The sequence below is a fragment of the Harpia harpyja genome, chromosome 3, assembly GCF_026419915.1.
Source record: "Harpia harpyja isolate bHarHar1 chromosome 3, bHarHar1 primary haplotype, whole genome shotgun sequence".
Lineage (NCBI taxonomy): Eukaryota > Metazoa > Chordata > Aves > Accipitriformes > Accipitridae > Harpia > Harpia harpyja.
Window position 1 is genome coordinate 57736125 of NC_068942.1, and position 27091 is coordinate 57763215.

At 45.5% G+C, this 27091-nt stretch overlaps 2 protein-coding genes and 1 long non-coding RNA gene across 9 annotated transcripts in view; 1 reads left to right on the plus strand and 2 right to left on the minus strand.

Annotated features, from left to right (window-relative positions):
* LOC128139825 (uncharacterized) overlaps positions 1 to 10107 on the minus strand; it is a 119469-nt gene extending 109362 nt beyond the window's left edge. Inside the window, exons 1-2 of the long non-coding RNA XR_008234522.1 lie at positions 10027 to 10107; positions 1297 to 1377 (exon numbers count right to left, since the gene is read on the minus strand). This is a non-coding gene — a long non-coding RNA (uncharacterized LOC128139825). The remainder of the gene's footprint in view (positions 1 to 1296; positions 1378 to 10026) is intronic.
* Positions 10108 to 10755: 648 nt separating this feature from the next.
* VASH1 (vasohibin 1) lies at positions 10756 to 25981 on the plus strand. Of its 6 annotated transcripts, none has more exons than XR_008234523.1 (8): positions 10756 to 11031; positions 15913 to 16001; positions 17106 to 17162; positions 18237 to 18311; positions 19341 to 19722; positions 20107 to 20219; positions 20815 to 21018; positions 21243 to 25981. XR_008234523.1 is itself a non-coding variant. In XM_052782798.1 (8 exons), exons 1-8 carry the CDS (start codon positions 10961 to 10963, stop codon positions 20885 to 20887), a joined length of 1008 nt encoding a protein of 335 aa, XP_052638758.1. In that variant the 5' UTR covers positions 10836 to 10960; the 3' UTR covers positions 20888 to 25981. The 6 variants fall into 6 exon arrangements, 4 of the variants coding, with proteins under 4 accessions (XP_052638757.1, XP_052638758.1, XP_052638760.1 ...); XR_008234524.1 differs by having other exon boundaries at positions 21290 to 25981; XM_052782798.1 differs by adding an exon at positions 13411 to 13558 and having other exon boundaries at positions 10836 to 11031; positions 20815 to 25981.
* ANGEL1 (angel homolog 1) overlaps positions 11707 to 27091 on the minus strand; it is a 30365-nt gene continuing 14980 nt past the window's right edge. For both annotated transcript variants that reach the window (XM_052782795.1, XM_052782794.1), the window contains exon 11: positions 11707 to 11842. In XM_052782795.1, coding sequence (XP_052638755.1) covers positions 11832 to 11842 — 11 coding nt within the window. In that variant the 3' untranslated portion in view covers positions 11707 to 11831. The remainder of the gene's footprint in view (positions 11843 to 27091) is intronic.

A 27091-nucleotide genomic window follows, 5' to 3' on the forward strand; every position in this document is an offset into this window, starting at 1 on the left:
CATACGTATTTGATAACAAGATTAGTTAACACTGGTCCAGTAGCCTAGAAAATGAGTCCTTGGAAATTACAACAGAAAAGAACCTATTAAAACCACCCATTTCCTCCACCAGGCATCATACAGGTGTAATACACTCTGTACTCTTAGAATCCATTCAACAAGGTTGCCTGAGCTAGCAGAGACCTGGGCTGGATGATGGAAGTCCAGTCCAGGACTAGAATCTCTCGCAGTGGAAGTAAACAGCAAACAGTGTCTGTCAACTCTTCTAACACTGAGAGCAAAAAATGAGAAAGTTACATTCTCAACACAAGAAAACAGTTGATCTTTGCCAAGCTCAGTTTCTTTTCAAATAATTTTTCCTTACAACTGAGCTATTCATGAGATGACCTCCATCCGATACCCTAAAAAGAAATAAATCATAAAACCACATGATCCTAAAGTCATTCTGGTTGCGGGAAATGGATAGCCATGTAAAAATATTCCTAAAAACAAACAAACAATGAAATGGAAAATAGAAACAAGAAGACATTAGAGCGTGTTGGGAGTAACCAGGCCTTGGCACCAGACATTAAACTCACTCCTTGGCATCAGTCATCAAGCAAGAAAGTTACTGCTTACCAGAGGCTGACAGCACACAGAATTTGCACTGATCAGAAATTATGTCTAAATTTCAAGTTTTATAAATTCTAAGTGAATCCCAGGCCATTTATTAGGAATTGCTTTACTTTTCACTGTCCTGAGGGGAAAAAATTTAATTATGCACGTTTTCATTACTAACCACTAGATGTCACTCCTCCCATTTTGTTCTCATGCCTACGACCCCCGTAACATTTTTACCGGGGAAAAAAACTAAATAATCACTGTACGAAGAAATAGACAAATTATTAAATATGGCACAAAGCTTTCACAAACACAGCCTCTTTGTAAGCCTGAAGTAAAAAAAAAAAAAAATCTAGCTTTCAAATACTCACAGGTCAAGCTGAGACTTAGATTCAGCACCACTTCAATTGGAGAGGGCGAAAAATATAATCTCCATAGTTCTAAGTACAGGCTTATTAACTGTCCAACTAATTTCCAATTCAAACACTAACAAAGTGAACAATTTGGGGTGGAAAGCAACACCTCTTGAGCCTCTGCAGAGTCCATTATACCCCCAGAGTGTGAGCCTTGAGCCCTGCAGTATATTCCTTATATGATATTCCCTTGGAAAACTCATCTTTTTAGTCCACAGCCAGCTAAAAAAAAAAAATCAGCTCTTTGTACTACACCTTAACTTCCATGGAAACCCAACCCTACCTCCAAAATCTGCAGTAACAAATTCTCTCCTCTGTATGAATAGATGGCGCTGTGTGGCATCAAGCACATTCAATATGATACCTACCAAAAAAAAAAAAAAAGTAATGCATTAGTGAATGCAAAAGTATCATTACTAGGAGATTAGCAAGTTTCAGCAAACCAGGGTGATAGTGAAGAACTGCACTGTAAAATTCTTTAAGGATAGGGCTGGATTTGTCATGATTTGGCTGGGATTCTCTCCAGAATACTTCCTGTGCATTGTTTTCTGGTCCTTGTTTGGCACCCTAATGTGCCAGCTTTCCTCTAAGCAAGGAGACCTATACAGGAAGGAAGCAGAGAAGACAGACTGAGACATTGGTAAAATAAAAGCAGAGCTGTATTCTAGACCACTTTCATATTGGAACAGGCATCTTCTTTTCTTAAAGGCCTATAGTTTTATTTCTGGGAAATACACTGGAGAAAGAAGCCAAGAATAAAGGTCTCACTTACAAATCACCTTGTCTGAGCATCTCCAGCTTGAACAGTTAATTCTGTGGCTCTGCGTCAACCTGGTTAAATTTAGGTCTTCAAAACTCAGTATTTTTTAACAAACAGGAAGTGCACAAACACTCTTGAACTCAAGCGAAGTGCAAACTAGGACACTAGTGCAGCCTCTCTGGTCCTTTTCTTATGCAACGTATAACTCAAAAGTTTGCAGAGGCTTAGTCTGGAGAAGGAAATGATGCCAACTACTACAATACTTTTCGAAAAGTATTGTTCTCTCCACAAGCTTTTCTACTTTTCAGTCAGAGAATTGCTCCCCTCTCATGTGAATTTTAATGGAACATAATTTTAAAAATTGCATTTGGAGTTTTTCGGCCATTCTCTACATTTAGTGTTGATATTACTGCTAAGGCAAAAGGTGGGATTTGGCATCAGGAACACACTGCAGCTGCACCCACTAACACTCCAGTTTCCTCACACTTGCCATGCTTTCAAAGATGGCATAGAACACTACAGACTAATGCATCGTGCAAACGAGAAAATGGTTCCACACTGCAGAGAGCACAAAAAAATACCACCATCTTCACATCGTTGTCAGCTATTAAGTTGGGCACAATAGGACTATGAATTAGTAAGCAGGGAGAGGCGGAGACAGAATCAAGAACCAGGAGATTAACACTGACAAAAAGAATGTACCATTTCTTTAGTAGAGATAAACCCATTTTTTTAATGAAACATTTTATTAATGTTCTTCTAATACATTCCTCAATGTATAACAATTCCTTTCAGTCTCTGACAAAATAGGGCAAATCCATGCGTTCCTACTCTAACTTCAATAAAGAAAAGCAAGATGGAAGTTTGATGCATCAAAATCTTACTTGCATTTCCAACAGTGAAAAACAAGCTAAGCGTTTCCTTAGCATAATTAATCCCATTCCAACCAATTCTCTCCAGTCCCCCAAACCTATGTTTTTATAGGAATTAACCCACTTTCCAAAAAATATTGAAGAAGTCTTTCCAGATGCACAGAATTTTTACTCACTATTTATGTAGCCTAGAAACAAATTAAAGAAGGTTGGCTTGCTGCTTAGCAGAAAACTCACATTAAGTCCCTGCTCTGCCAGTGTCTTCCCGTGTGATCTTGGACAAGTCATTCAGGACAACTTTACACCTCACAGCAGAGAATGATGCAGAGCTCTCTGAGCTGCGGGTTCCAAGCCAGGAACCACATGTGGCACAGCAGTGCTGCACCAGTATGAACCAGAGTCAACGCTGGTACATTCAGGTGTCATTGCATGGAGGTGGTTCTAAACCAGTTAGCTGGCTCACTCCACTGAGCATACTGCTCGAGGTCAGTGATCACACAGTCTTTTCACCTACACTAAAAGCACATGCTTAAGTTGTCTCATTTCTCCTTTTGCAAAATGGGAAGAGTAGAACTGTCATGTTTTGCAAGCATGCTGCAGGCTTACAAACAAGAAAACTGGAGAAGCACAGACAGAACAGAGTACCAGAGAGGAATTAAAGCAGCATAGATCTCTAAAAGCCATGCAGCACTTGAAAGTTGCTTTGCTGCAATAACTTTATTCCAGGCTTCAGGAAAAAAAAAAAAAAATCTATTACCACTAAGTGACAAAGTTAAAACTGGAAACACTAAGGACCAAGCTGTGAACAAAAAAATGTTCAGGACCAATTTGACTGAGAAAATAATCAAAAATTTCTTGAGGAAATACTTTTGCTCTTGGAAAATGCCAGTGTATTGAAATTTCTTGAAGAAAAATAAATTTCTGCTAAGAAAGGTTACTCAGGTTCAAGGAGGATTTTCTGATCAAACCAAAAGGGAGAGGTGTCAATTCCATAACATACTATCTGCAGAGTCAATGGTAAGACAGACTTAAGTTCAAATCACATACATGATGAGACTTGGCACGGGGAATTGAACCTAAGGCTCCATGTAAGTTCCTGATGTAGCTAGTTTGGGAGTAGTGACTTTTGTATGTATAATTGAATGCTCACTCCAACCCATATAAAAAAAGACTCACATTATAGCCCAAGGTCAGCATACCCGTTTGGATACAAGAAATCTATGTTTACATTTCTATTTCGCACAAAGCATTGCCAGGATTTGAAAGCAGTTCTTCCAAAAACCTTAACAAATACCCTGCGTGTTGTTGTATTCGTTATTCTGGTTCCAGTTAAATCTTTCAGAAGTGTCTGTTCTGTACCAGTGTAGAACAGGAAAAAGGTTTTATGGGATAGAAGCCTGTTTCCTCTCCACCTCTAGGAAAAATATCAGATGGACAGAAAGGAAATTAAGAATTTGATGATAAAAGAACCTTCTAGCTTTATCCAAAAGCTCACTGGAGAAGAAAATTAACTTTAAAATCAGGTACACTTATTTTCAATTTATGTTCCACCATTTTTTTGCTAGTGTAACTTCAGGTTTTAACTGAGCTATATCTGTTTAGCACTCATATAGAAGAAAGTTCTCTTAACTCTTTTGTGACTCCTAAAACTGGAGTTTTCCACTCTCTTCAGAAAACAAAGCCCCTTTTCCTTCCCAGCTAAGTAGAATACTTTATACCTGTTAGCTATTCAACTTCCTTTCACTGAAGTTTGATGTGAAACTGTATCAGCCTATGGTCTTTCTCTGAAGGAGATAGCTGAACTTCAGAAAGCATTTCTACTTACAGTTCGTTCACTTAACACCCAGGTATCATGGTGCTTTTTCTGTTCCCTATCTGGATGAACAAATCTTCAGATACCAGTTCTGCACACAACCCAAAACTCTAGCTTTTGGTGTCACACCCTGCCTCTAAGCTGGGGTGGCACAGAGCATGCAAGATGATAGGCTGTTTGCTTCCTTTCCCAACCCTGAAACTCCACACCCAAGCCCTCTCCAAGTCCCTGTCATCAAGCAGAGTTATTATTAAGAACAAATTAGAAACTCCAAACAAAACAGTCCAATTGTAAAGTTCTGATCACCATCTATAGTCCTCTCCTCGTTCCAGCAAGTCCTAACCTTTCAGCCTTCTTGAGTCCCAGTGTGTGAATCTCCATGTGTTGCATGGCTGGTGTATTGACCGTGTGACAGACAGTACGGAGAATGCCGTGCCACAATGTGCTGGGTTATGTGACAGCTCAACAGGCCAATGATAAAGGAAGATAAATGCAGACATTTCACAAATATTTGCAGATATTTGATAACTTGACTGGATCTAAGTCTCCTCTCTCTCAGGTCTGACCTTCACAGGAAAAGTAATCATTATGACTGCACCTGAATAGGAAAATGTGTGGAGTCATTATATCGGTCTCTGATGAAGTCATTCTTAGCTGCCCACAGAATAGGTCTATTCTGGCACTGCTATGCCAGTCAATCTTCCAGGCAGACTAAAGGTTACATCAGCTTTGCAATCAAATAACAGAAGCTTTGCTGTTATCTTCAGAGATACTCCCGATTAGAGCCAAGGCAAGAGCAGAATTAGGGGCAAAGGTAGAATTCCTGCTCTGGGCAAAGATCTACTGCAGCATACGCATACTGCTCAGCAGTATACTGATCTCATCAGGGTTTTCTGCACAGCAGAGGATTTCATTGCACATAAAGACATTTGTATGAACAGGCTAAAGGCAGCACAGTTGTGAGCTGGAGAAAACTAAACACAGATAAAGGAAACACCACACAAACAAAAAACACCACTTAAAACATGAGTTTCAACCCTCTATCTTTAACTGAAAGCAGCTTTAAAAAAAACCAAAAAACAAAAAAACCCCAACAAGCCAAACACTTTAAAAAGGTAGTTCACATAATGTGTAAAAATGATATTACAAAGAAAACTTCCATTAAGCCACTCTGCTCTGCTGTTCCATCCTGATACACACTATTTCACTCATTTAAGTGCAGTAACTGGAATCCAAGAGGCTGTTTGTATGAGCAAGGGTCATTCATGGAAGCAAGCTGACCTTACTTCACCATCAAGAAAGCCCTGCAAATTGGCAAAAACTCACCCCACCTTCAGTGGTCAATACATTAGGCTACTGATTTTCAGGCACAGAAGAAAGGGCCATAAGGGATTTTAACAGGTCATATAGGTTCTCTCCCCACCTCCCAAAGGCAGGATCAACTCTAATTAAATCATAGAATTATTTAGTTTGGAAAAGACCCTTAAGATTATCGAGTCCAACTGTAATAATTCCTGACTGATGGCTGATGAACAATACTTGAAACTTTTCAATTATATCGACTCCATATTTTGCTGAGGCCATTTCTTCCAGTCTTTCACTGTCCTTATGGAAAGTTTTTTCTAATGTATAACCTGAATCTTTCTCATTACATTTCAAACATGTATTAGTTCTTGTCCTATATACCCTAGAAGCATAAGACATGGCTTTTTTCAGGGACCTTTTATACATCTAAAGATTGTACCCTCTCAGGGTTCTCTTCCCCTAGACTTAACAAATTCAGCTCCGCCACTTATTCCACAAAAAACACCAAGGTTCATGTAAATACGTTCATAGAACATAAGTACTGTGAATCCAAATTAACACCATATCTCATGTAATGATTTTGCATAGAGAATTTGCAACTAAAAAACTATACAGGTTTCATCCCCATCCCTTCAGTGAGCACAGCAGCTCTGCTAACCTGTCAGGTCAAGGCCATCTTGGACTCCACCATGACATCCCTCCCAGCCCATTCCTCTCTGCAGTGAGACTCAGCTAGAAACTGTAGGGCCCAAGCACAGTCAGGCAGCTGCAGACTTTGCTTCCTGCCCTTTGGCTCCTCACCTCTTCTCATAACTACCACCAGTAGACTCAAGCCTGGATGAAAATATGTGAATCTGCAGGAAGTTTCCTACAGGTGCAAAGCAATCTGTGATACATAGGAATACAGATCTCAGGAGAAGAGCCCTCACAAAGTATGTTGCAAGCTATCCAGCATGGTACAAAGGCACTGGGTGACTCAATTGCAAAGTTCTGAAAATCAGTTTAAACAAACTACAGGTACCTTTGAAAGAAGCATTCCAAACACACACAAAATTAAATAGAATTAATATGTAAAAAACACTGATGGAAATTCAGTGGGTTTTGATAATAGCTTCAGAGCTAAATAAACTCTGGGAAATAGATCCAGAAAGACACTGATTTGTCACATGAAGCTTTTCACTGAGCTCTTTCAGGAATACAGAAAAGGGAACCCACTCCAAAACAGTTACAAAAAAGGAATTTAGTGGCATAGAGAAGCTTAGGTCACAAAGAGTTAGGCCAAGATGGATAAAGACAGCACAACCCCTGCTCATGCTCTAAGCAACATTTAGTGTTATATAGAATCATAGAATCACTTAGGTTGGAAAAGAACTTTAAGACCATTGAGATCTTAAATGAAGGGTTCCAGTTCACACTAAGAAAATGTATGCTAACTAAACTATGGAAATAGTGGCCTAGAATTGCCATCGAGAACTAGAAATCTCTGGTGAGTGTTTTAATTGCTCCTATTCAAGTTCACAAAGACAATGCTTAAAGAACAGTTCAGTGCTTTTGAAGATTTTTTTAAAAACAAAATGACAGAATAATAATAAATGATTGGCAGAAATAAAAAAATGAAATATTAATCAAAATGTAAAAGACATTAAAAAACAGAAAGTCACCACTATCACTCAATATCCATGTTTACAAAAACAAATTTTGGATCCCCTCCAACTGAGACAAAACTCCCAATTCACCCAGAAGAGCAGAGGAGAGAATTTCTTTTTCAAGTGCTCTCTACACCACTTGAATACTTTTATCAAATATTTTATATCTTATGAAATAACTTCTTTATTCAAAGAAGTTCTGACTTGATTTCAATCCTTTATCAATGTTATTTATTCTTTCACTACCAGCAAATCTTAACTCTGTCTTGACAAAACTTCACCCCTTTAAACCATTCTCAGGTGTGATTCACACAGAGTGTCTGCACAGTCTTCCTCTACAGAGCATAGGTAAATGAAAGATTTATATTGTTATTAAAAAAACTTGAATGGTCTTCTGGTCCCTCATCATCCTAGCCACAAGAATCTGCTGCCAGAAATTAGAGGCAGTGTTTAATGTCCATTACACAGCTTGCGCCACAGGTAACAACATTTGTGGATGAGGAAACACTAGCTGTGCGGAAGAGGCAGCAAAGTCTCTGTCCTCTGTTGTCACCTCAGTTACGTTCAGTCCCCACTGCAGGGACTCACTCAGCATGGCTGTGCTTTACTCTTTCCACCTAAACAAAGTGTAGTACCATGTTATTACCTTAAAATACTGATCCCCTACTGCTGCCAAATTATTTAAAGTGATGGCCAGAAGGGAGGGATACTGCCTAATAATTAACTAATAGAAACTGAAGCAAAAGTCCCCTGACAAGCCTTATTTTGAGGCCTACTGACGATTATCAGCTACGTTTCCTCCAACCGAGATTTCAGAATATATTTTAAGGCATTAAAGTTACAAGGATTGTATTTCACTTCTACTACAACACATTATTTTCATTTTTAGGAAATAATAATTCTTAATGTGCCAAAAATGCCAAATAATCTTTACAGAATCTCTGGCTGCAGGTCAGGGTTATTAGCATTTCCCTCATACAGATGGAAAAGCTGAAGGATAGAAGGCAATGTGAATAATCAGCCATGAATTAGTGCTGGAGCTCAAAATCAAAACCAGGATCCTTGCTTCTACGGACAGCTGTGCTCAGTTTCAGCTAGGGGAGGCAATACAGCTCTAAAAGAAGCATTTAAAGCCTTTGCGCCCTGTCCTTTCCCCAGTGCTGTTACTGGAAATATACCCGACACTCAACCAAAATGCAGATGATGCCCCACAATATGCCTGTGCACTGCCATCGCATGACTGGCACACTTCCAGGCCTGTGTCCATAGAGGAACTGGGGACCACCGGGGAAGAAAGGACCAAGGACATGGGAAGGTATGAACTATTCTTACAAAATGCGTCCACTCAGGGGCCGCAGACCAATTCCTGCCACAGGCTTTGCCACCTCTTTAGATATAAGGAGTCAACCTCTGCCAGTTTCCACTTGCTCACATGTAAAAGGCAAAGACAACCATAAGAACGCTAAAAACCTTACTGAAGTGATAAATCAGCACTGCTCAAGGTCCCCATTCAAGAGAAAATCCTTATTCAGTGAAGAAGTATATGTTTAAGTATTACAGAAGTCCATGTAGGCTGCATGAAGCAGTGCTGGTGATTTGTTTGGAAGGCAGAAGGAAGAAGCAGGGATATGCATTCAGCTTAATTTTCCTGAAAGGAAATCAACCTTTCAACAATTTGGGCAATGTTGAGTTCAACAGAGATGCTGTGTTCAAGTATTTTGCCCTCAGAAATGATCTTATGTGAACATCTGCCCAGAGAGAATTACAGGAGACAGCGGCATTTCTCACTGAAACCTTCTCCCAGACTCGGTAAAGGTTATACCCAGTTCTCAGGACACATCAAATCCCATGGCAACCAGACCCAGGATGTGTTTCGCACATTCCCCTCACTGGTGCTGAACAACAGCCCTTTGTTTGGAGTGCTAAACGCAAGCATTTCGAGATGCCCTTCAGAAGGTTCCTCAACAGCTGACCTGTTAAATTGTACGCAGTTCTTTACCTGGTGCTTAAGTTACAGAACACTTTTGGATTAATATTACAGGGTGGTGAGAAAACACAGTCAGCAGGCTTGTCCACAGCAGGATATAGCCTGGTTCTTATGGATGAGGACGCAACCATTGTGCCAGGAACACACTGGAGAACAGGCTTCCACATCTCCTACATTGCTTGGAGAACCTCCCATCACAGCTGCACACTTCACAGTACTACAGGAGGGCTGAAATGGAGAACCAGACCATGAAACCAGAGCAAAGCTCTCAGCCTTTCACTTGTGGTGCATCTCCAGACCTTATATAAAGGTGCATTTTGTCTCTTTCCGGGCAGAAGAGCCCCGCTGAGCCCCTCCCATGAGGGACACACTACATGGTGCACACCCCAGATCAGCCATGCGGTTCCCACCTGGGGAAAGTCCATCCTTCATGACCACTTTGTACCACTTCAAAAGTCAAAACAGGAGCACCCCAGTTACCTTCTCTGTGACTCACTGCTTTTTACCTGGAAATTTTAGCCCAGCTCCTCTGTCTCTCAAAGCTACCTCTGCTTCGAAACCTGCCCCCACTTCCAGTGGGGCCACCTCCCCAGACCCTCCAGCCGCCCAACCCCGGCCCTGCTCACCCACCTAAACCCCCAGCGAAGACCGCTCGCAGCCACGTGCTAACGGCCCCGCACCCGGCCGCGAGTTGCCCCTCTCGGCGACCGTTAAACGGTCGCTTCGTGGCCCCGCCCCTCGTGGCCCCGCCCCCAGCATTCCCCCCCAGCAGCTCGCTCCCGCCCCGCCCCGCCCCCTTATCACCCGGCCGCAGCCGCCTCCCGGCCTTATCGCCCGCGGGCAGCAGCACCCCCGCCCCCGCCAGCGGCAAGCCGGCTCCCGGCACGGCGGTGGGCGCCCGCCGCGACCCGGGGCCTGCGAGGCCGCCCGGCCCGGAGCGGAGGGGAGGGGAGCGGAGCGGAGCCCGGCCCATCCCAGCCCCGCCCCGCCCCGCCCCGCCCCGCGCGGGGGCTTTGTTACCCCGCATGCAGCATCCGCTGGGGAGGCGGCTGTCCCCGCCCGCCCCCCCGAGCGCTCGGGAGGCGGCGCGGCGGGGGCGCCCCGGCGGCAGGCCCGCCCCGCCCCGCGCGGTGCCCGCCGTCACTGCCGCGGGCGGTTGGGCCGCCGGCGCCTCCCCCGCCGCGGCGGCCTGATGCGGCACCCGGCGCCGCCCCGCCTGGCTTTTTCTCCCCTTTTCCCCGAAAACCCTCCGCCTTGATATCTGCGGGGGCGAGGCGGGGGCGGTGACGCCCCGTGCCCGGTGCGCCGGCCATGCGGGGAGCGGCCCCCGGCGGCCCGGCGGCGGGTGGCGGGCGCTGAGCGCGGGCGGCGGCGATGCCGATGCCGGGGGGCGGCGGGGCCGCGGCCGCCGCCAGGCACCCCCCGTCCGGCGAGGCGGCGGCGCGGGACGAGGAGCAGCAGGAGGAGGAGGGCGAGGAGGACCTCCGCGACGGCGGCGTCCCCTTCTTCGTCAACCGCGGCGGGCTGCCCGTGGACGAGCCCACCTGGGAGCGGATGTGGCGGCATGTGGGCAGGATCCATCCCGAGGGGGAGCGGGTGGCGCAGAGGATCCGGGGCGCCGCCGACCTGCCCAAGGTGAGACACCCACACACACACCCCACCACCGCCCCCCGGGGCTGCTGCGGCACGGGGTCCCGGCGGGAGCGCCCGGGCCGGGCCGGGCCGTCCCCGGCGGGGCGCGGGGCGGGAAGAGGGGAAACGGTGGCATCCCGCTGGGAGGGGTCCCTCGCCTGCCCCCCGTGGAGGCTGGGCTCCCCGGCTCGGGAGCGATCCCTCGGGAAAAGGGCCCCCGGGGGTGCTTTTGCAAGAAGCAAAGCCACGCTCTAACTCGGAGTGCGGGAGAGTGTCTGCGGGGCTCTGCTCTGCCCTGCCGCGCCAGCAGCACCCTCTTCTTCTGAGGCCTTGCTGGAAAACAAGACTTCAGTTGGCTAATGGAGGTGGATTGCCCTAAGGAGGAAGACTGGATGAATGATGAAAAGGTGAGGGGAGTTAAATTAGAAGAGTCCGAATACTTGAGGTGGGAGGGTGAGACAGGCAGAGGCGAGTCTTTGAACCAGAAGAAATTAGATTTGGGTACAGTCTCCCACACCGAAAGGCATTCTTGCACAGAACGGTGTCCGTCAGAAAAGAGACTCCTCATGCAAAAGAGTTTTAAGAGGAGTTAGCGAACGACTGCAGAGCTTATTGCTGCTGTAGGGTCAGATGTTGTGATTTCTGAGCGCGTTCCTGGCCTTGCTGCAGAGAACTCTACGAAGTAAAGAGGAACTGGTGATCGTTTCACTTAACCTTGTGCCATACTGAAACATTTGCATGTGAACTCCTGTGATTGTTGCTATATCTGTGTTGCACCTCAGCTGGAGAAAGATCTCCCCCTTTCATTGGCATCCTGTGAACAAAAGACACCGCAAACATTTGGTGTGTCACTCCATTGGCAAGTTATCAGAGTATTGCCATCATGCAAACAGAGGAAATTCAAACACAAAAAGATGAAGTTTTTCCTGCCCGGGCTTTTTTAGCAAGGACTTAGCTCCTTGGGAAGGTAATTTGAAGTATGCAAGAATATGCTATTATATAGTGCACAGGCAATCTGTAATGCTTTCCGTGAGGAACTCTGGAGAAGCGTGTGATGTAATAGCCTTTGTGCAGTGAAGAGTTATAGGCATCTGTGGCAGCAACCAGAACAAACCTTGAATCCTGATTGCAGTCCCTATTCTAACCCCACTAGACTTTTCCTTCCTTTTCAGATTTCCTTCCTCTCCTCTGACTTTGTCCTGAGCCTGGGTGAAGGCTGAAAACATGTTTCAGATCAATCAGGACACACACTACTTAATTTCCTGACCAAAAGGGCAGATTTGGCCAGGAGAGGTGAGGGAAAGGGAAGAAAGAAGTTCACAAACAAGAGTCCGGTGCATGAGGGGAGGGAAATAGTGTGGTCAGTCTCTGGTTTTGGTCTTAATGTGAAGTACTTCCACTGTTCTCACTTTACAGTCTTGGTGCCAAAGGGTGATGGTTAGGGGACACAAGTGGTATGAGCTCTTGCAATAACAGGTGAAATTGGGCTATCCAATTTTTTGGCATCTGCTAGCACCCTTGGGAACCAGATCTATAAACTCTATTCAGCACTCCGCAACCCAAGATCCCATTCCCAAGCTTACCAGCCATACAGCTGAGAGGATGCTGGGATGCAGGAAGCAGCAAGGATGAATGGGCTCTGTTTCCCTATTTCCCTTTTCCCTCTAGGGATGTGTTTTTATTTTTGAGGGCTGCTTATATCACCACCTGTCTCCGTGCCATCAGGTTTCTTTGAATGGCTGATGCAACAGATGGGAATTAGGGCTATGAGTGTACTCTTCAGCTGCAGGGGCTGTGTCTTTTCACTGGGGTGTGAGACCTCTAGTCTCCATTTCCTTCCAGTAGATTTGGGGTGAGTGGGTATCAAGTGAGCTGTGCCACTATGGCAGGATATAGTTGATTGGGCACGCATGCTAGGCTTGAGAGTGCCACCCTCCTGTAGGTTGTTTCCTTTCTAGAAACAGGGTGGGGTGTTGCTTTGCTTGGAGCTGCCCGGACCATCAAACGGGTGCACACTGGAAATACAAAGTGATGTGTGCTTGCCTCATTAAGAAATGATGGATTTTAAATGAGGTCATTATCAGGGCAAAGACAGGAAGAGTTGCATCTAATGAGCTCAAGAAGAGATGGGAAAAAAATAGTTTCTTTAGTCAGGCTAATAACTGGGATTGGTATTGCTCCCATGTTGCTTGCAAAAGGAATATTAGGGAGAAGCTTGGATACATATAAGCACCATAAAAGAAACTGTTGCTAAACTAGGCTGGCCAAAAAAGCACCTCTGTGATATGGACAAGGGTGGAGCTTTGTCTGTGCCTCTCTCCCATCTGCCTTGTCTCATGTACAGCATGGCCCACTGTACATTAAGATCTCTGTTGTTCTCAGGATCCCCTTTCCAAAAGCAGAGTCCCAATCCCACACATATAGCCAGCCTGCAGGGGTGCATGAATCTAGGAGTGGGGTGATGCAACCCCTCCATACAAGTGGTGAGGGACCAAGGACGTGTTCAGTTAGTTTGCTAAGCCTGGCAGAGGTATGTGCTCTGGGAAATCTGGGCTCTCTTCCTGGCTCTCTCTCCAGCTTTCAGAATAACTAAAAGGAAAGCAAAATAGATCTGATTTCCTACCTTTTCTGTTACAAATAAATTCCTCTCTGCTTTCTGGAGGATTGTGAAGACTGCCTAATATTTATAGCCCTTCTGAGATGTGCAGTGGATGACCCTGGGTAAGAAGAAAGCATTAGGGTCTCCTATGCTGTCAGTGTGTGATTGAGGAATGGAGACCTTATTCCTCTCCTCCCGCTTCTATTGCCCCATTAAAACACTATAGACCTGATGCAAAAGAAACTGTAGCCCAGTCTGGGCTGCAGGCCCAGATCTGAGAGAGAGAGCAAGCTGTACTTTCATCAGTTTAATTACTTGAGGTGCAGGAGGCTCTTCTGCATTAACTAGTCCCCTGCTGAACTGGTTGCCATTATGCTGTCTCAGTGTTGCACAGTCCTTTGAGGAAAAGGGGATCTGGGGGTCTGTACTAGTAAAGGGAGGAGTAACTACCCAGAATCATTCATCTGTGCTGTCAACACGCACTTAATCTGTCTACACCTAAAAAGCATGAAAGTCTCTGTGCTGAAGGCATGAAACAAAGTTAAATAGTCAGACTGTCCTGGTTGTTACCTCTTTTCATTGTTTCTGCCTGGAAATGATTTCCTGTGACTCAGTGTGTCAGCTCACAACATCCAAACTGACTCAGCTTGTGCGGTTCCAGAGATGGCTCCATCTCTGTGCCGCTCTCTGGAGCCTTCCCTGCTCCTGCTGCGGCTAAACAAACCCAGTTTCACATCTGCTCCTGCCGCTCCTGTGCTGTCTCCTGCAAATGAGCCAGCCGGTGCCTCTGCTTGCTCCACACAGGGTATGGAAATGAGGCACTGGAGATGGCAATTGGCACCTCCAAGAGGCGCCAGGAAAATGGGTACCAGTGGCCAAATGGTGCTTCTTAGTTTTCCAAAAAAAAGAAAAGAAAGATCAAAACAGGAGAGAAAATGGATAGAAACTGAGTTTAGCTCAGTGTTTACTTGCTGATGGTGTTTGGAGCTAGGCTGAAAAACACAGGTTATGGTTTCCAGAGGCAGCAACAGCCCATCTCTGAAGGCTAAGCAGTCTCTGGCTCCTGTGCTGTGTGGGCGCAAGCAGAGTGCAACCATGTGGCAAACCAGGACGGGGAACTGATCTGACTGAAAACTACCCATGCTTGCTGGCTCAGCTTTCAGCTGTTTCAGGTGCCTGACCTGGTTCACCAGTCATTTGTGCCAACCCAGGGCAGAAGAAGGAGGTATGGAAATGAGGGGCCACAGAAATACACGTGGAGAGTGATGAGTGGCTAAGCAGCACTGCTGGCTACAAAACCATGGCCAGCAGAGGCAGTTGTGCACAGCAGAGTGGAAGGCCCAAGGGAAGGTCTGGTTCTGACTCACTCTTTCTTAGCTGGGGATAGCCCAGCTCTGGGGGAAGTCTGAGGAGGAACTGAAATGCTAAAAACCAAACTGCTGTGAAAAGCTGCAGTCTGGTATCAGAGGGGTGTGTGCAAGGCATGAGCTATCCTTTAGAGGGAAAATGCTAGGTTGTTTCTCCAAGCCTGTCAGTTGCAGCAAATTTGTGTCTTCTCCATTATATTTGTCCTGTGGACAGGACCCTTTTCTTTCCTTAGACACATTTGCTCAGCTACTGACCATTTGGAGTTATCCCCTGTAGAACAAATGGTGAGAAAAATCTGACTGGACCCATAAGGCTCAGAATGGGACAGCAGTCCGAATGGTGAACTTTCAGACGTCATTCTGTGACCACGTAATTCAAAACAACAGACACTGCAGAGGGGGGAGTCATGATGCTGTCAAGCCTGTGTCCTAGTCAGTGCCAACTCACCTGAGATGCTAGGAGGCACTAAGGGACCTTTATACCCTTGCTTACAGGACTGTTCCATGCTCCGGTGGCCTTGGGGAAAGTCATTCTCCGTCTTTGCCTCTCTCTCCTTGTTTTTGTTTTGTGTCTTCCAGTTTCCATACTCAAATTAGGCCAAGCTCCCTCAGGCGATAGCTTTCCTATCTTGCACCTTGCCTCATCAGTTAATTTTATCTAATTCTTCCAATGTAATGTTGCCTAAATGCAGAACCCTTTCACACAGTTTCTCTTGCAGCTCTGTCGTAGTGTTTCATTCTGAATCCCTTCCCAGTTATCAGTGTGGGAACAGAGGAATGTTCCTGGTGTGGTCACTTCGGGCAGCAAGAAGGGGCTTGTTTCAGAGGAACATGCTCCCTGTAGCTATATGCCACTGAGTTCAGCAAGAAGCTGGAGAGGTTTGGAAGCAGTGATTTACGTTCTGCTCCCCATTTCAGATTCCCATACCAAGTGTGCCTGCGTTCCAGCCGTCCACCCCCATCCCTGAGCGCCTGGAAGCTGTACAGCGCTACATCAGGGAGCTTCAGTATCCTTTACCATTACCTTAGCCACTGGTGTGATAACCCAGCAGGAGGGAGAAAGGGGACTTTCTTTCCCCGTGAAGAACAGAAAAGCTCATTCTGTTGTAGCTGGAGGGGAACTGAAACTTGCTCCCTGAAAACAGGAAGCTGGACTTGGGATGATGGTTTGTTTTGCAGCTGTGTTTCTCTTCTGCTAGAGCTACCTTCTGATCCTGTTCCCTCCATGTAACAAATGAGCGTGTTGTCAAGGCCCTTTCCCCACTACCCACCCTTCTAGGTCAGTGGCTTTACAGTGCCATTTTGTTAAAGTTATGCATATTTGAGACCCTGACAGCTGACTCTCAGCTGGACTACAAACTGTGTCACCTCGCTGTTAAGGCATGGGTGAGCTGTGGTGGTGAGAAAACTGCCTCTCAGGTCATCCTACTCCAACACTCTTCTCTGTAGCTGTCTAAGGACAGTCAGCCACCCTGCTTTTGTGCATCTGTGGTATCCTGCCCCTTTATATGCAGAGCTGCCTGTGTGACTCTGTCCTGGGAATGAGATTTCTCCATCCCTGTTGTGCTGGACAGCAGGTATGTGCCATGCAAGCACAGTCTCATCTCACTGATGAGATACAGAACTAGCTCTGGCTTCAGCCCTAAAACAAGGTACGAAGGCAGACCTTTTGGCACCTCTCATCCATCTAAGGTGGTTGTGCTCGGGATTGGGTCCCAGTCAGTCTTGGAATAAGGTACCATAAATGTTTCAATGCTCCATGCATTCCGTGCAGACCGGAGCAGGCAGACATCTATCAAACTTTGTTCTGCTCTGGTAACTGGAAACCTGAGCAGAGCATGTGCTGTCAGCATGGACATTTGGGAAATGGAGTGGAAACCTGTGTGTGGGGAGGAGAAAGAGAAGAATTGACAAGAAGGAAATACAGTGGAAGTGAGGAGGGACTATAAATGGGAGAAATGCAGGAAAGGTAGGTGGGGTCTTTCTTGCATTGCTTTTATTTTTGTGGGATCATGACTTTGTTTTGAGAATAGTAACATGGAAGTTCTTCAGACAGGTTTTCTTCAAACTCTACTTTCCAAGCTGCCAAGCCCTTAACTTCTTGCCTCCAGGTACAATCACACTGGGACACAATTCTTTGAAATTAAGAAGAGCAGACCTCTGACTGGGTAAGTGCTGGCAGCCCCTACAGCATTTAATCCTTGCTTTAAGATGTTGGGGCCTTGCTATACCCACTGCTTTTTCTTCCACCCCCTGGCCAAGGTCTAGGTGGCAGTCAGGGCTTTCAGTACTGCAGCTCCATCCTATTGTCTGTTGCCTGGGGCATGGCTGGGCAGAGCTGTGTCTGGCCTTTCTCAAGGACAAGAGTAGGTTTTCTTGTCATGAATCAGTAAATCCACTAAAATAACATAAATGTATTTCAAAGATGTGCAGATTCTGCCTGCTTCTAATTGGAATATAACTCTATGAACTTCTGATGGATTCTGAAATTAGGTCCTGCCCTAAACAAGCTCTGTAAAAGCCAAGTATCTTTACAGGTCTAACTTCATAGCTCCTGTGAGTGCCTTTGCAGAATCCAGGCTCACTAAGCTTTTGGTGTCACATACTTTGAAGGAAAAGGGGGATTCTCCTAACTGCAGATTTGGGGAAGAGCTGTGCCCCATAAGTTCCTGGAGATAAGCACCTGATGTTCATTGACTTTCTTGGCCAGCATATTGAGAGTCTTCCAAGATTGGCTTCTTACTATTGGTCTAGTCCATAGACTCATGTGACCCCAAATGACTTGTGTTGTAATCAGTGCAATGTGTCCTCCACAGTATTTGTTGAACAGAGAGTAGGGTTGATGACAGAGGGCTTCACTGTCCTTGAACCTTGTGAGGCAAACATTGCTGGCTCTTGGTCCTTTGAGGCTTCTGCTTGTGGTCACATTGGTGTGCATCCAGAACTCACTGAGCCAAGTGCTGTGGTTTCCCTGAGAACAGAGGTTGGCCTAGTAGGAAGCTTTGCTGTAACTCACTGAAGGGAGTTCTTTGTAAGCAGCGATAGAGAGCATGTGATAGAGACCTCAATTGGATTTAGTATGTTCCTAAAGAAGATATTTTCTTCTGTTCCCTGTCCACAGTGGGCCACCCGCTCTCCTGGAAACCTACCTTACGTATATGGTGCAAAAGGGCTGAACTGGCTGTACTTGCATAGCACAAGCCCTCTAACTGTCCTCGTCTTTCCCTTGTCCCACTCTGCAGGCTGATGGACCTGGCCAAAGAAATGACCAAAGAGGCCCTGCCCATAAAATGCCTGGAAGCTGTGATCCTGGGAATGTATCCTTTCCTCTTGGAATTGTGCACATCTGCCCATCCTTGTGTTTTTTCCTCTGCTTTCTCATGCTTTGAGGCTGCTGATAATACTGTCACCAAACCTCACATCCCTCTTTTCCCTCCCCAGTTCTCCCAAAAAACCCACCATTAAAATCCAAATCCAAGCAATTCTCTGAAATACCAGAACTACTTATTCGGAGTTGCTCCTCCTTACCCAAGAAGGGTGGTGCTGCTCTGGACAACTCTACATGTGAGTAAAAGATAAAGGATCTAAGGAACATCTAAAGAGGGAAAAAATATTAGCTAGAGTTAGGTCAGGAAGTCCTTTGTGGATAACATTGTCCCCCTACTGCAATGTTGCCTGCGTGTGTTCTACTTTAAAATAAGTTAGGGATCCTCCCCAACTTCTAATTATGGTGTATGTCACTTTACTATTATGTCTAACACTGCCTGCCAGCTTAGGCAATACCTTTATTAAATCTAGACATGTGTTGTCTTTAAGTACACCTTTCCTAGCTATCTTCCAGGCTTAGTCTATGTCACTCGGGCTATAGATTCTTGATGCGCATTGGCAAAGCCACCTGGAGGCAGAGATGGCAAGTGAATGGTTCAGAAGGGTAGTCTGATGAGTATTTTGTCCTGAAGGTTCCTCAGTTTGTGTGTGAAGTAGTAGTTAGTAAACCAGATTAAAACAAACTGAGGAATAATGCTACTGTGTTAACAGTTTGAGAGCTATGGAATACAGTACACTTGAGGTGTTAGCATTGCAACTTCTGCATCACCAAACTGCCTCGAAATTAACTTCCCTTTGTTGACGGTCTTGTTGAAGAGGGCAAATCTGGTTTCCCCACGACCCACGTGAAAGTAGGGCAGCTTGCAATGAGCTGCACTCTTGATCTGGACAACAAATCCTGCCTATATGATGCCTGAATTAGTGCTGCTGAGCAGGCTGGGAGGGTTTGGAGCAAGAAGAAAGTATGTTGTCAAGAAAATGGTATCACTGGTTGTTTCCTGAATAGTGGCTGCTGTCAGTTACCTCACCAACAACATGACCACGCTGGACCGTTTCCCCATCAGCTTCAAAACCCACTTCTCAGGGAACTACTTCCGACACATTGTGCTGGGGGTGAACTTTGGAGGCCGCTATGGGGCACTGGGCATCAGCCGACGTGAAGAGCTCATGTACAAAGCACCCATCTTCCGCACACTGAGCGAACTCATCTTTGACTTCGAGGAGGCATATCGCCGCTGCTGGCACACTCTCAAAAAGGTGAAGCTGGGCCACTGTGTGTCCCATGACCCACACAGTGTGGAGCAGATTGAGTGGAAGCACTCCATCCTGGATCTAGACAAGCTAACCCGGGAAGACTTCCGCAAAGAGCTTGAGAGACATGCCCGTGATATGAGGCTGAAGGTAAGCAGCAAGGATGGAGAAGTTGTTTGCTGCTGCGTCTGCTGTCGTGCCTGTCTGATGGTGTGCTGGGGGAATGAAGTGGCAGGACACTCTCCTAGATGGTGCAGTAGAGGGTGAATTGGAGGCTGGGGACTCTTTTCCTTTGGTCCCCTAATGGATGCTGGTGCACTACTGCAGTTGCAATTAGCTTGGTCTGTATACAGTCCTTGGAGCCATAGCTGTCACTGTAGCTTGTTTTTTCTGGCTTTTGCATTTTCAATGCACTTGCCTTGCCTTTTTGTCTTTTATTCCCATATAATTAATCATTGTTAGGCTTTGTGTTTTCTGGTTACTACTTGTATTGGTTTTCTGCTCATGTTGCTCTTACTTTAATTTTTCTGGCAGATTGGCAAAGGAACTGGGCCACCATCTCCCACCAAGGACAGAAAGAAAGATGTCTCCTCCCCACAAAGAGGTCAGGCCAGCCCCCATCGGCGCAACAGCCGTGGGGACCGACGGTGAGTGGGGCTGCTGGGCAGGAGACCTATCTAGAGCATCTCTGTTTTACTCATAGACTCTACCTTGCTGTCTGGTTTTGGATCCTTCTGATGTCTTACTGGGGTTCTTTATAATAGGGGTTACTTCTCTGACCTGCAGTAGCATTCGTCCCTAGTCTGTGCCTTTGTGAGTTTATCATTGCTTGGGGAGTGTGGGGACAGCTGGGGGTTTTTTGTTTTGGCAGGGAGGAGGAAGGCAGCTCAAATAGGCAGTGATCTTGGTAGCTGATATTTAACCTTATGCAGGGGTCTGAGCTCTGGTGTCTCACAGACCTGTGCCCCAAAGAGATTCCAAAAATTACTGCTGTCAGTGAGATTGTTTTCCTGAAACAGATCTGGGGTATCAGAGTGGACTTGCTACTCCTCCTAACCTGCGTTCTCTTCTGTGGAGATCATTGGGACAGTTACTGGAGGTTGTAGAATAATCCTGCCCTCAATAGCGTAGGATAAGTCTGAAGCTTTCCTGTACCTTTTCATGTGCTGCCATCTCTATGTGCAGCACCTCCCAACTGAAAAAAACCAGTTTCTGAATAGTTCTTACCCTCTTTGCTCACAGGCCATCTGGTGAGAAGAAGCCTGCCGATTCCAAAGCCATGCCAGACCTCAATGGGTACCAGATCCGGGTGTGAAGAGAGCTGTGCCTTATGTGCCTAGCTCCACAGACTTCCTGCTGGCCACAGTTGGGACCTGGATCCACCTGCAGTGATTCTGACAAAGGGGACAGGGGAGCAGGAGCAGAAGAGAGTGCTGATCTTCCCAGGTACTTCCTAGTGGGCTAGTCCCAGAGCTGGATCCCATGGGTCCCAGAGGATTCACCTGCCTGTTTCTGGGAGAGGTGTCCATCTTAATTCACTGAAACAAGTATTTTTAAAAAAAAAAAAAAAAAAAAAAAAAAAGATCTGTACGTTTGTGGGAGTTTGCTGCAGAAAGAATATGAAGTGAGTGGGGCCAGCAGACTTGCTATCAATTTTTTTGTGCTGACAGCACGTAGATGAAGCATCTTGTCGACTGTACTTCTTCCCTGTCTGCAGAGAAGTCTTCAACCTATGCAAGGCCTGCAGGGCTGAAGGAGAAGTGATGCTGGAATGGGATGGACCTCGCATCTTGTGCAAAAACTCCTGGTTTTGTCATTATGAACACTTTGTTTAGCATTGCTCTTGTGAGAGACAGGGCTGAATTTGCTCAGCCTGATAAATTGATCATACAAGGGCCTCTCATCCGGAGAAACCACATCTTGTGTGTTTAGTCCTGCCTATTTCAAAGCATTTCGTTGTCTCTGAGGGGGTAGACAGTGGGATGATGATCCTCTTTACCCACTGCGAGGCTGGTGAGCTGTTGCTGTAAGTCCTTTTGTGGTTGAGTGGGTCAGGATGTGCCTATGCCATTGCCATACGAAAACAGGCACAGAGACCTCAATCGTCCCAGCAGTGGACGCAGGTGCAGGCAGCAGCTGGTGGGAAGCCTGAACTTTGAGTCACCTCTTCATCAGCCTTCTCTCTTAACTTCTAGTGACTGCTACTGTGAAAGCTTGCGGAAGGCACTTCAGTCGCTGAGGTACGAGTTTTAAGAGTAAAAGTTAAAGGAGGATTTAATGATGTGAACAGGTTTTACAAGCATTTTTCCTTTCCGCAAGGGTCTTGCTCCTTCCTCACTGTAGTGTTAGTGCTAGGGTTACAGACACCTGTTGCTGGGAAGCCCTGCTCAAAGAGATTGCAGCTGCTTTCCTGACAGCTCAGCCTGGAGCCTCCTGAAAGTAGTTCCCCACCCCAGTCCCAGAGCTGTGCTTGTGTTTTGGCTCTTCAGATAGCTGCAGTATTTAACAGCACCACTTATGCTAGCCTTCCCCAAAGGGCTGGGCTGGGCCTTTCTGCCCGCTTACAGCCATGACTCTTCCCACACTTCTTTTCAGGGGAGTGTTGTACTACTGATTAAGCAGTGTAATACTTGTCAGAAATCTGGAGTGTTGTCAGACGTCTCTTTGAGGCCTAGGGCCTGGAAGCAGTGAGGTTGCCAGAAGTCAGAACAGCACGGCCTTCAAGTGATCTGGATGGTTGGATTTAGAGGATGCAAAAACTGAGCTTGGGAGAGGGAGCATCCTTAAGAGAAACTGAGTCTTGTTTTATCACAGCACTGACAAAGAGCTAAACTTTCTGAAATACTACATTTAATTTTGTTAGAAGTGGGTTTATTCTTTCCTGTGAACTTGTTAGAAAGACGATGGAGCTTAGCTCTACCAGGTTTTTTGTTGCAGTATTGCTTTGCCACACCCTCATATAAGCAGTGCTATTTTGGTGGCAGAGAATGGGTTCTTATGCCCAAACAAATCAGCTCTTCTGTCCAGTTAAAGCAGTGTTAATCCTTGAAGCACCACCCACAAGCGATTTAACTCAAGCCTTACAGGTTCCTAATTGTACATCCTGAACTGTGATGTAACTTGCAAGGCGCTATATCCATACCACTGCAGTCTGTCCTTCCAAGCTCTGTTTGTACTTTTCTGCTATGCTGTATGACCAGGAGGACAATCAATAGGGAGGTAGCAGAACTTGGTGCTGATTCAAGATAAGGTTAATCCAGAACAGGATGCCAGTTTCCACAGCGCAGTTTGACACCTGTCCCCTCCCTTGCACTCCAGCTACAGGCAACACTTTGAAATCAGACAGCAGTAGCAAGCCAAGCACCCATTTGAATGTGTCCTCTGGTCAGTTTTGTGTAGCTGCAAATTAACATATTTAGTGTCTGGATGCTAACGATGATGTTAGCTGTAAAGGTACCAGGGTTACCTGTAAATAATATGGGTCACTTGGAAGCCACAAACTGCCTTTGCATAATGTTTGCTATGCAGCGGACTGACAGTTCAGGTGCCACTGTGAATCATACGATAAATACAAGCAGCAGTCAGCAAGGGAGACTGAATGTCAGGTTTTATTAAAGTGGATGAAATCCAGAAAACAAATTATAAAAGCCCCTTAGATAAAACTAGGATGCATCCTCACCATGACTTTGGTTGCTTGGTTGGTTAGTTAATTGAGAGTAACTGGGAAGCTCTTGAGAATAATTAGTAGCTTCATACAGAGCACATTCAATAGCTGGACAGACTTGAGCCTTCTTAGGTGGAAAGGAGGGGAAGTGTGTTGGAGGGAGGAAGACTTCAAAACAGATGGGGCAAGTGAGGGGTCAGCTGCAAGCTAATGATGCATTCTTGAGAGCAGGGCAAAAGGGATGCTCAGCAGTGTTAGATCACCAGGGCAGAATGGCTTAAAACAAAATGCTTTGTTTGACCTGGTAATTAAGTGCTTTCCTGCAGGATGTAACCAAGGCCAATAGCTTAGAAAACCAAAGGAAGTGGATGTTTAAGGAATGAATGACAGGTAGAGTTCAAGGTCTCTTAATCCTCAGCTGTAGCCAGACAAGAATATGCTCTTTCAAGACTTAGTTGCACAATTATGTACATCAGGAGGCATTTAATTCTTCTTATATATCTAATGTTGATGACTTCCCAAGATGGACACAGGAGCAGACATGAGCCCTCTGCTAGGGTTACTATTCCAAGCCTTCTACTATGTTTCCCTGTGTGGTAGAATTCCTGCCCCTTACTATTTCTGTATCTCCAGTTTAGCAGATGGTGCAGGAAACTGGAAAATGACCAAACAATTCTCCCCTTCTTGCTCCCCCATCTTAGTAACAAGATCAATCACTTAAATACAAAGCTTAGCTTCCTTGCTAACAAACAAGACAGCGTCCCCCTGTGACAGAGAGGATTAGTGCAACCAGTTTCATGCCGTATGAAACCTGAGGGTACAATGAAAGACGAACTTATGCACTTCTGCTTCTTTCCTCCCTCATCCACCTGCTGTGGCTTCTGGTCTGTCTGCCTTTAACTATAAGGAAAAAAAAGGCTGGAGATGAGTATTTTTCACTTCTGCAGTCTTTAGAGCTACAGAGAAGGGATGAAAATAAGGAACTAGATGGTAACTCATACTCCCTGGTGCCTGCAGAACAAAAAAGATGGTTCTTGAGGAGTCCTGTTAATTATTTAGTGTTAAATATTAATATGATTGCTCATGTAGCTCTGGGGTGTAAATTTCATTGTTCAGTAGGTCTCATGTGATGTCTGTTCTGCAGTACAAGTCATTCTGAACTCTGTGGAAGGGAACTGTGTCCATACACTAGGAATGGATAGACACTGCCTATGTTGTATGTCAAGTCTAAGTGAGCTTTGAAAGACTTGAGCAAATGCTGACCTACTAGTAGCAAAACTACTTTAGATGTAATGAAATAAGAGTTCCTCTTTATACTTTTATGTAGACAAGTCCCTTGATACCTGGCAAACTGCAGGTTTTTTAATGGGTGAATGGATTAGTGAGCAAAACTTTCTGCTACAGTGTCACTCTGACAGAAACTTCATATACTAAAGAGCAGGGTTGGGTGTCCATCAGTCTGTGACACACTAGCCTTTTTTTTTAACTCTGAGATGATAAGCTAAATGAGCCTTTAGGAACTTAAGGTATGTTAGCAAGTGTTTTAGCTGGGAGTGGAGTGCTTTTTTCAGTTGACTATTATACCTGTGTGGCACTGTGTGGGTCAGTACATAGTATGCTTGGATCTAGCAGAATAAATTACTGCAGAACTGTGGTTGAGACATAGTTTCTGTTCATGCAGTGGCTGTATTGCTGTTATCAGATCTGCTTAACGTGAAGAAATTTTTTTTTAGTATTTCAGGTGAAAGCCTTAATCAGGTGCCTGCCCCTTAAGGTAGGCTCACATATGGTGGTGTATAGACTGAAACATGACTGTCCTTAAAATTGCGGAGTTTAAGAAACCATAATGAACAGAAGAATGCACCTGTTGCCAAAGGGCAAGAGTCTGGATTAGATGGGCTTGACCTTGCTCCAGGGGCTCTGGCTAATCACTTCAGGTGGTTGCTTTAGCCACTTGCTCCTTCTAAGTAAGTGAAGTATTTAAAGTGGTCCTGATGATCAGGCACTAGATATAAGCAGGCGGTGCCCTGTGTCCCACGCGTACTGTGTGTGCAAGTCTGGCTGAAATAACACCGCATATTCCAGTGGTCTTGCACTGTTGTCCTGTCAAGATTAAGACATGCATTATGGATTTATAACTTAACCTAAGAAAGCAAGTGCTATTCTGGCTTGGTGTTTGCTCTGCCAGAGCAAGGTGGAGGTGGTCCCTCTACAGCCAAGCTGAACTCCTTAGGGGAATTCAGTATTTTTGTCTGTTTTCTGAGCAGGTGTTTACTTATATCACAACCACTCTCCTTCAGTGGTGCCCTGGCCCTGTCTGCTCAAGAGCAACTCAACTTAGGCCCAGAAGGCTACTGAATCCCCCGTAATCTCTGCAGAGCAGAGTTTCCTTCCAGGTCAGGGCTGAGATGGTGCTAGTGGGACCAGAATGGTCCCCTTCCATGCACATCAGTATTCTACTCTAGCACTGATAGGGTGCTCCAAAACCATTTACATCTTTATCACTGGTACAGCTCAGAACTAAGAAATGGAAGGTTCCTTTCTTTAAGAAAAATATCATGTGTGTCTCTTTGTAATTAATCAGTGTGGTTCTGCGTTCTTATGTAGCCAGCACAGAACTTGTATTTAGATTTAGTTCTTACTGCACTTCCCATAGCGTTCATGTTGATACTTCTTCCTGCTTCCTTTGACACTTAGACAATAAAATTGCCTCTGTACTGCTCTCAGCTTGTGCAGAGAAAACAAGATGTCTGTACTGTCTTTCCTTCCAATTTCAACTTTCCCGTTGTCAGTCAGCTGAGAAGTCAAAAGCACAGCCTTGACTGATGGTATCAGACAGATTATGTATAGATGCCCTGTACTTGCAACACTTACGGACATGGAAGAACCCTCATTCTCCTTCAATCATCTGAACAGGTGAGCATGTCTGTACAGACCGAGGCAGCTGCCAGAGAGTAAGTATGTGGCTGTGTAGCAAAGGCTAAAACTCATCTTTTCCTCTTGAACTGCCATCAGTCAGGCTGGATGGAAAAAAAAGTCAGTGGATGCAGCAACAGACATTTCAGTCTTGAAACAATATTGTAAGGGTTAACACAAGCCTCTGCTTGCACTGCTCTACTCTTCAACATATGATCCAGTCTCCCTTCCTGGCCTGAAAAGCAATTCTGCTTAAGGTCTGTAGTTTAGTGGCCTTCCAGACTACTGACCTCACCCTGACTTCTCAAGACAAATGCTGGGTTAATAAAGGACAGTCAGCTGCAAGATTCAGTGCATTTCCCCAGCAAGCGGGATCCAACTTTATTCAGACCCCTTCTCTCTAGGGAAGTGAGTAATAGCTGGGACCAGGGCCAGGATGTAGGCAAGCCTACAGTGTGCAGAGGAGGGGAATAAGCATCCCCTAACCTGTTACTCCAAAGAGAATGACACATGCAGTAGTCCCTCGTAGCTAAGTTAATCATAAGAACAACTTCTGTCCTGAGGGGAAGTAATTGCACAGCACCTGCTATATGGTATGAAGACACAAAAGAAGAAAGTAGCCATTTCATAAGTCTGCATGGCCTGTGCTCAAGCCCAGGAGTTGACAACAGACTTCAGCAGCAGTCAAAAGCTTCTTGCTCCCCTGTTAAATACTTAAAAAGATTAATAATATTAGCAAAAAAAGACTAAAATGCTGTGACTTTTATAAACCTCTACTTCAGATGCTTGCTTGAAAATACCCTCTGCCTCATGTCTTACAGATTTTGCTAAAAATCAGGTAACTAACTCATAAGCCCCCTATAGATGTATAGGTCAGGGTGATTGCTAGACAAGAAGGCAAAACAGTGACTTGGCCACTGCTGAGATTAAAAACAAGAC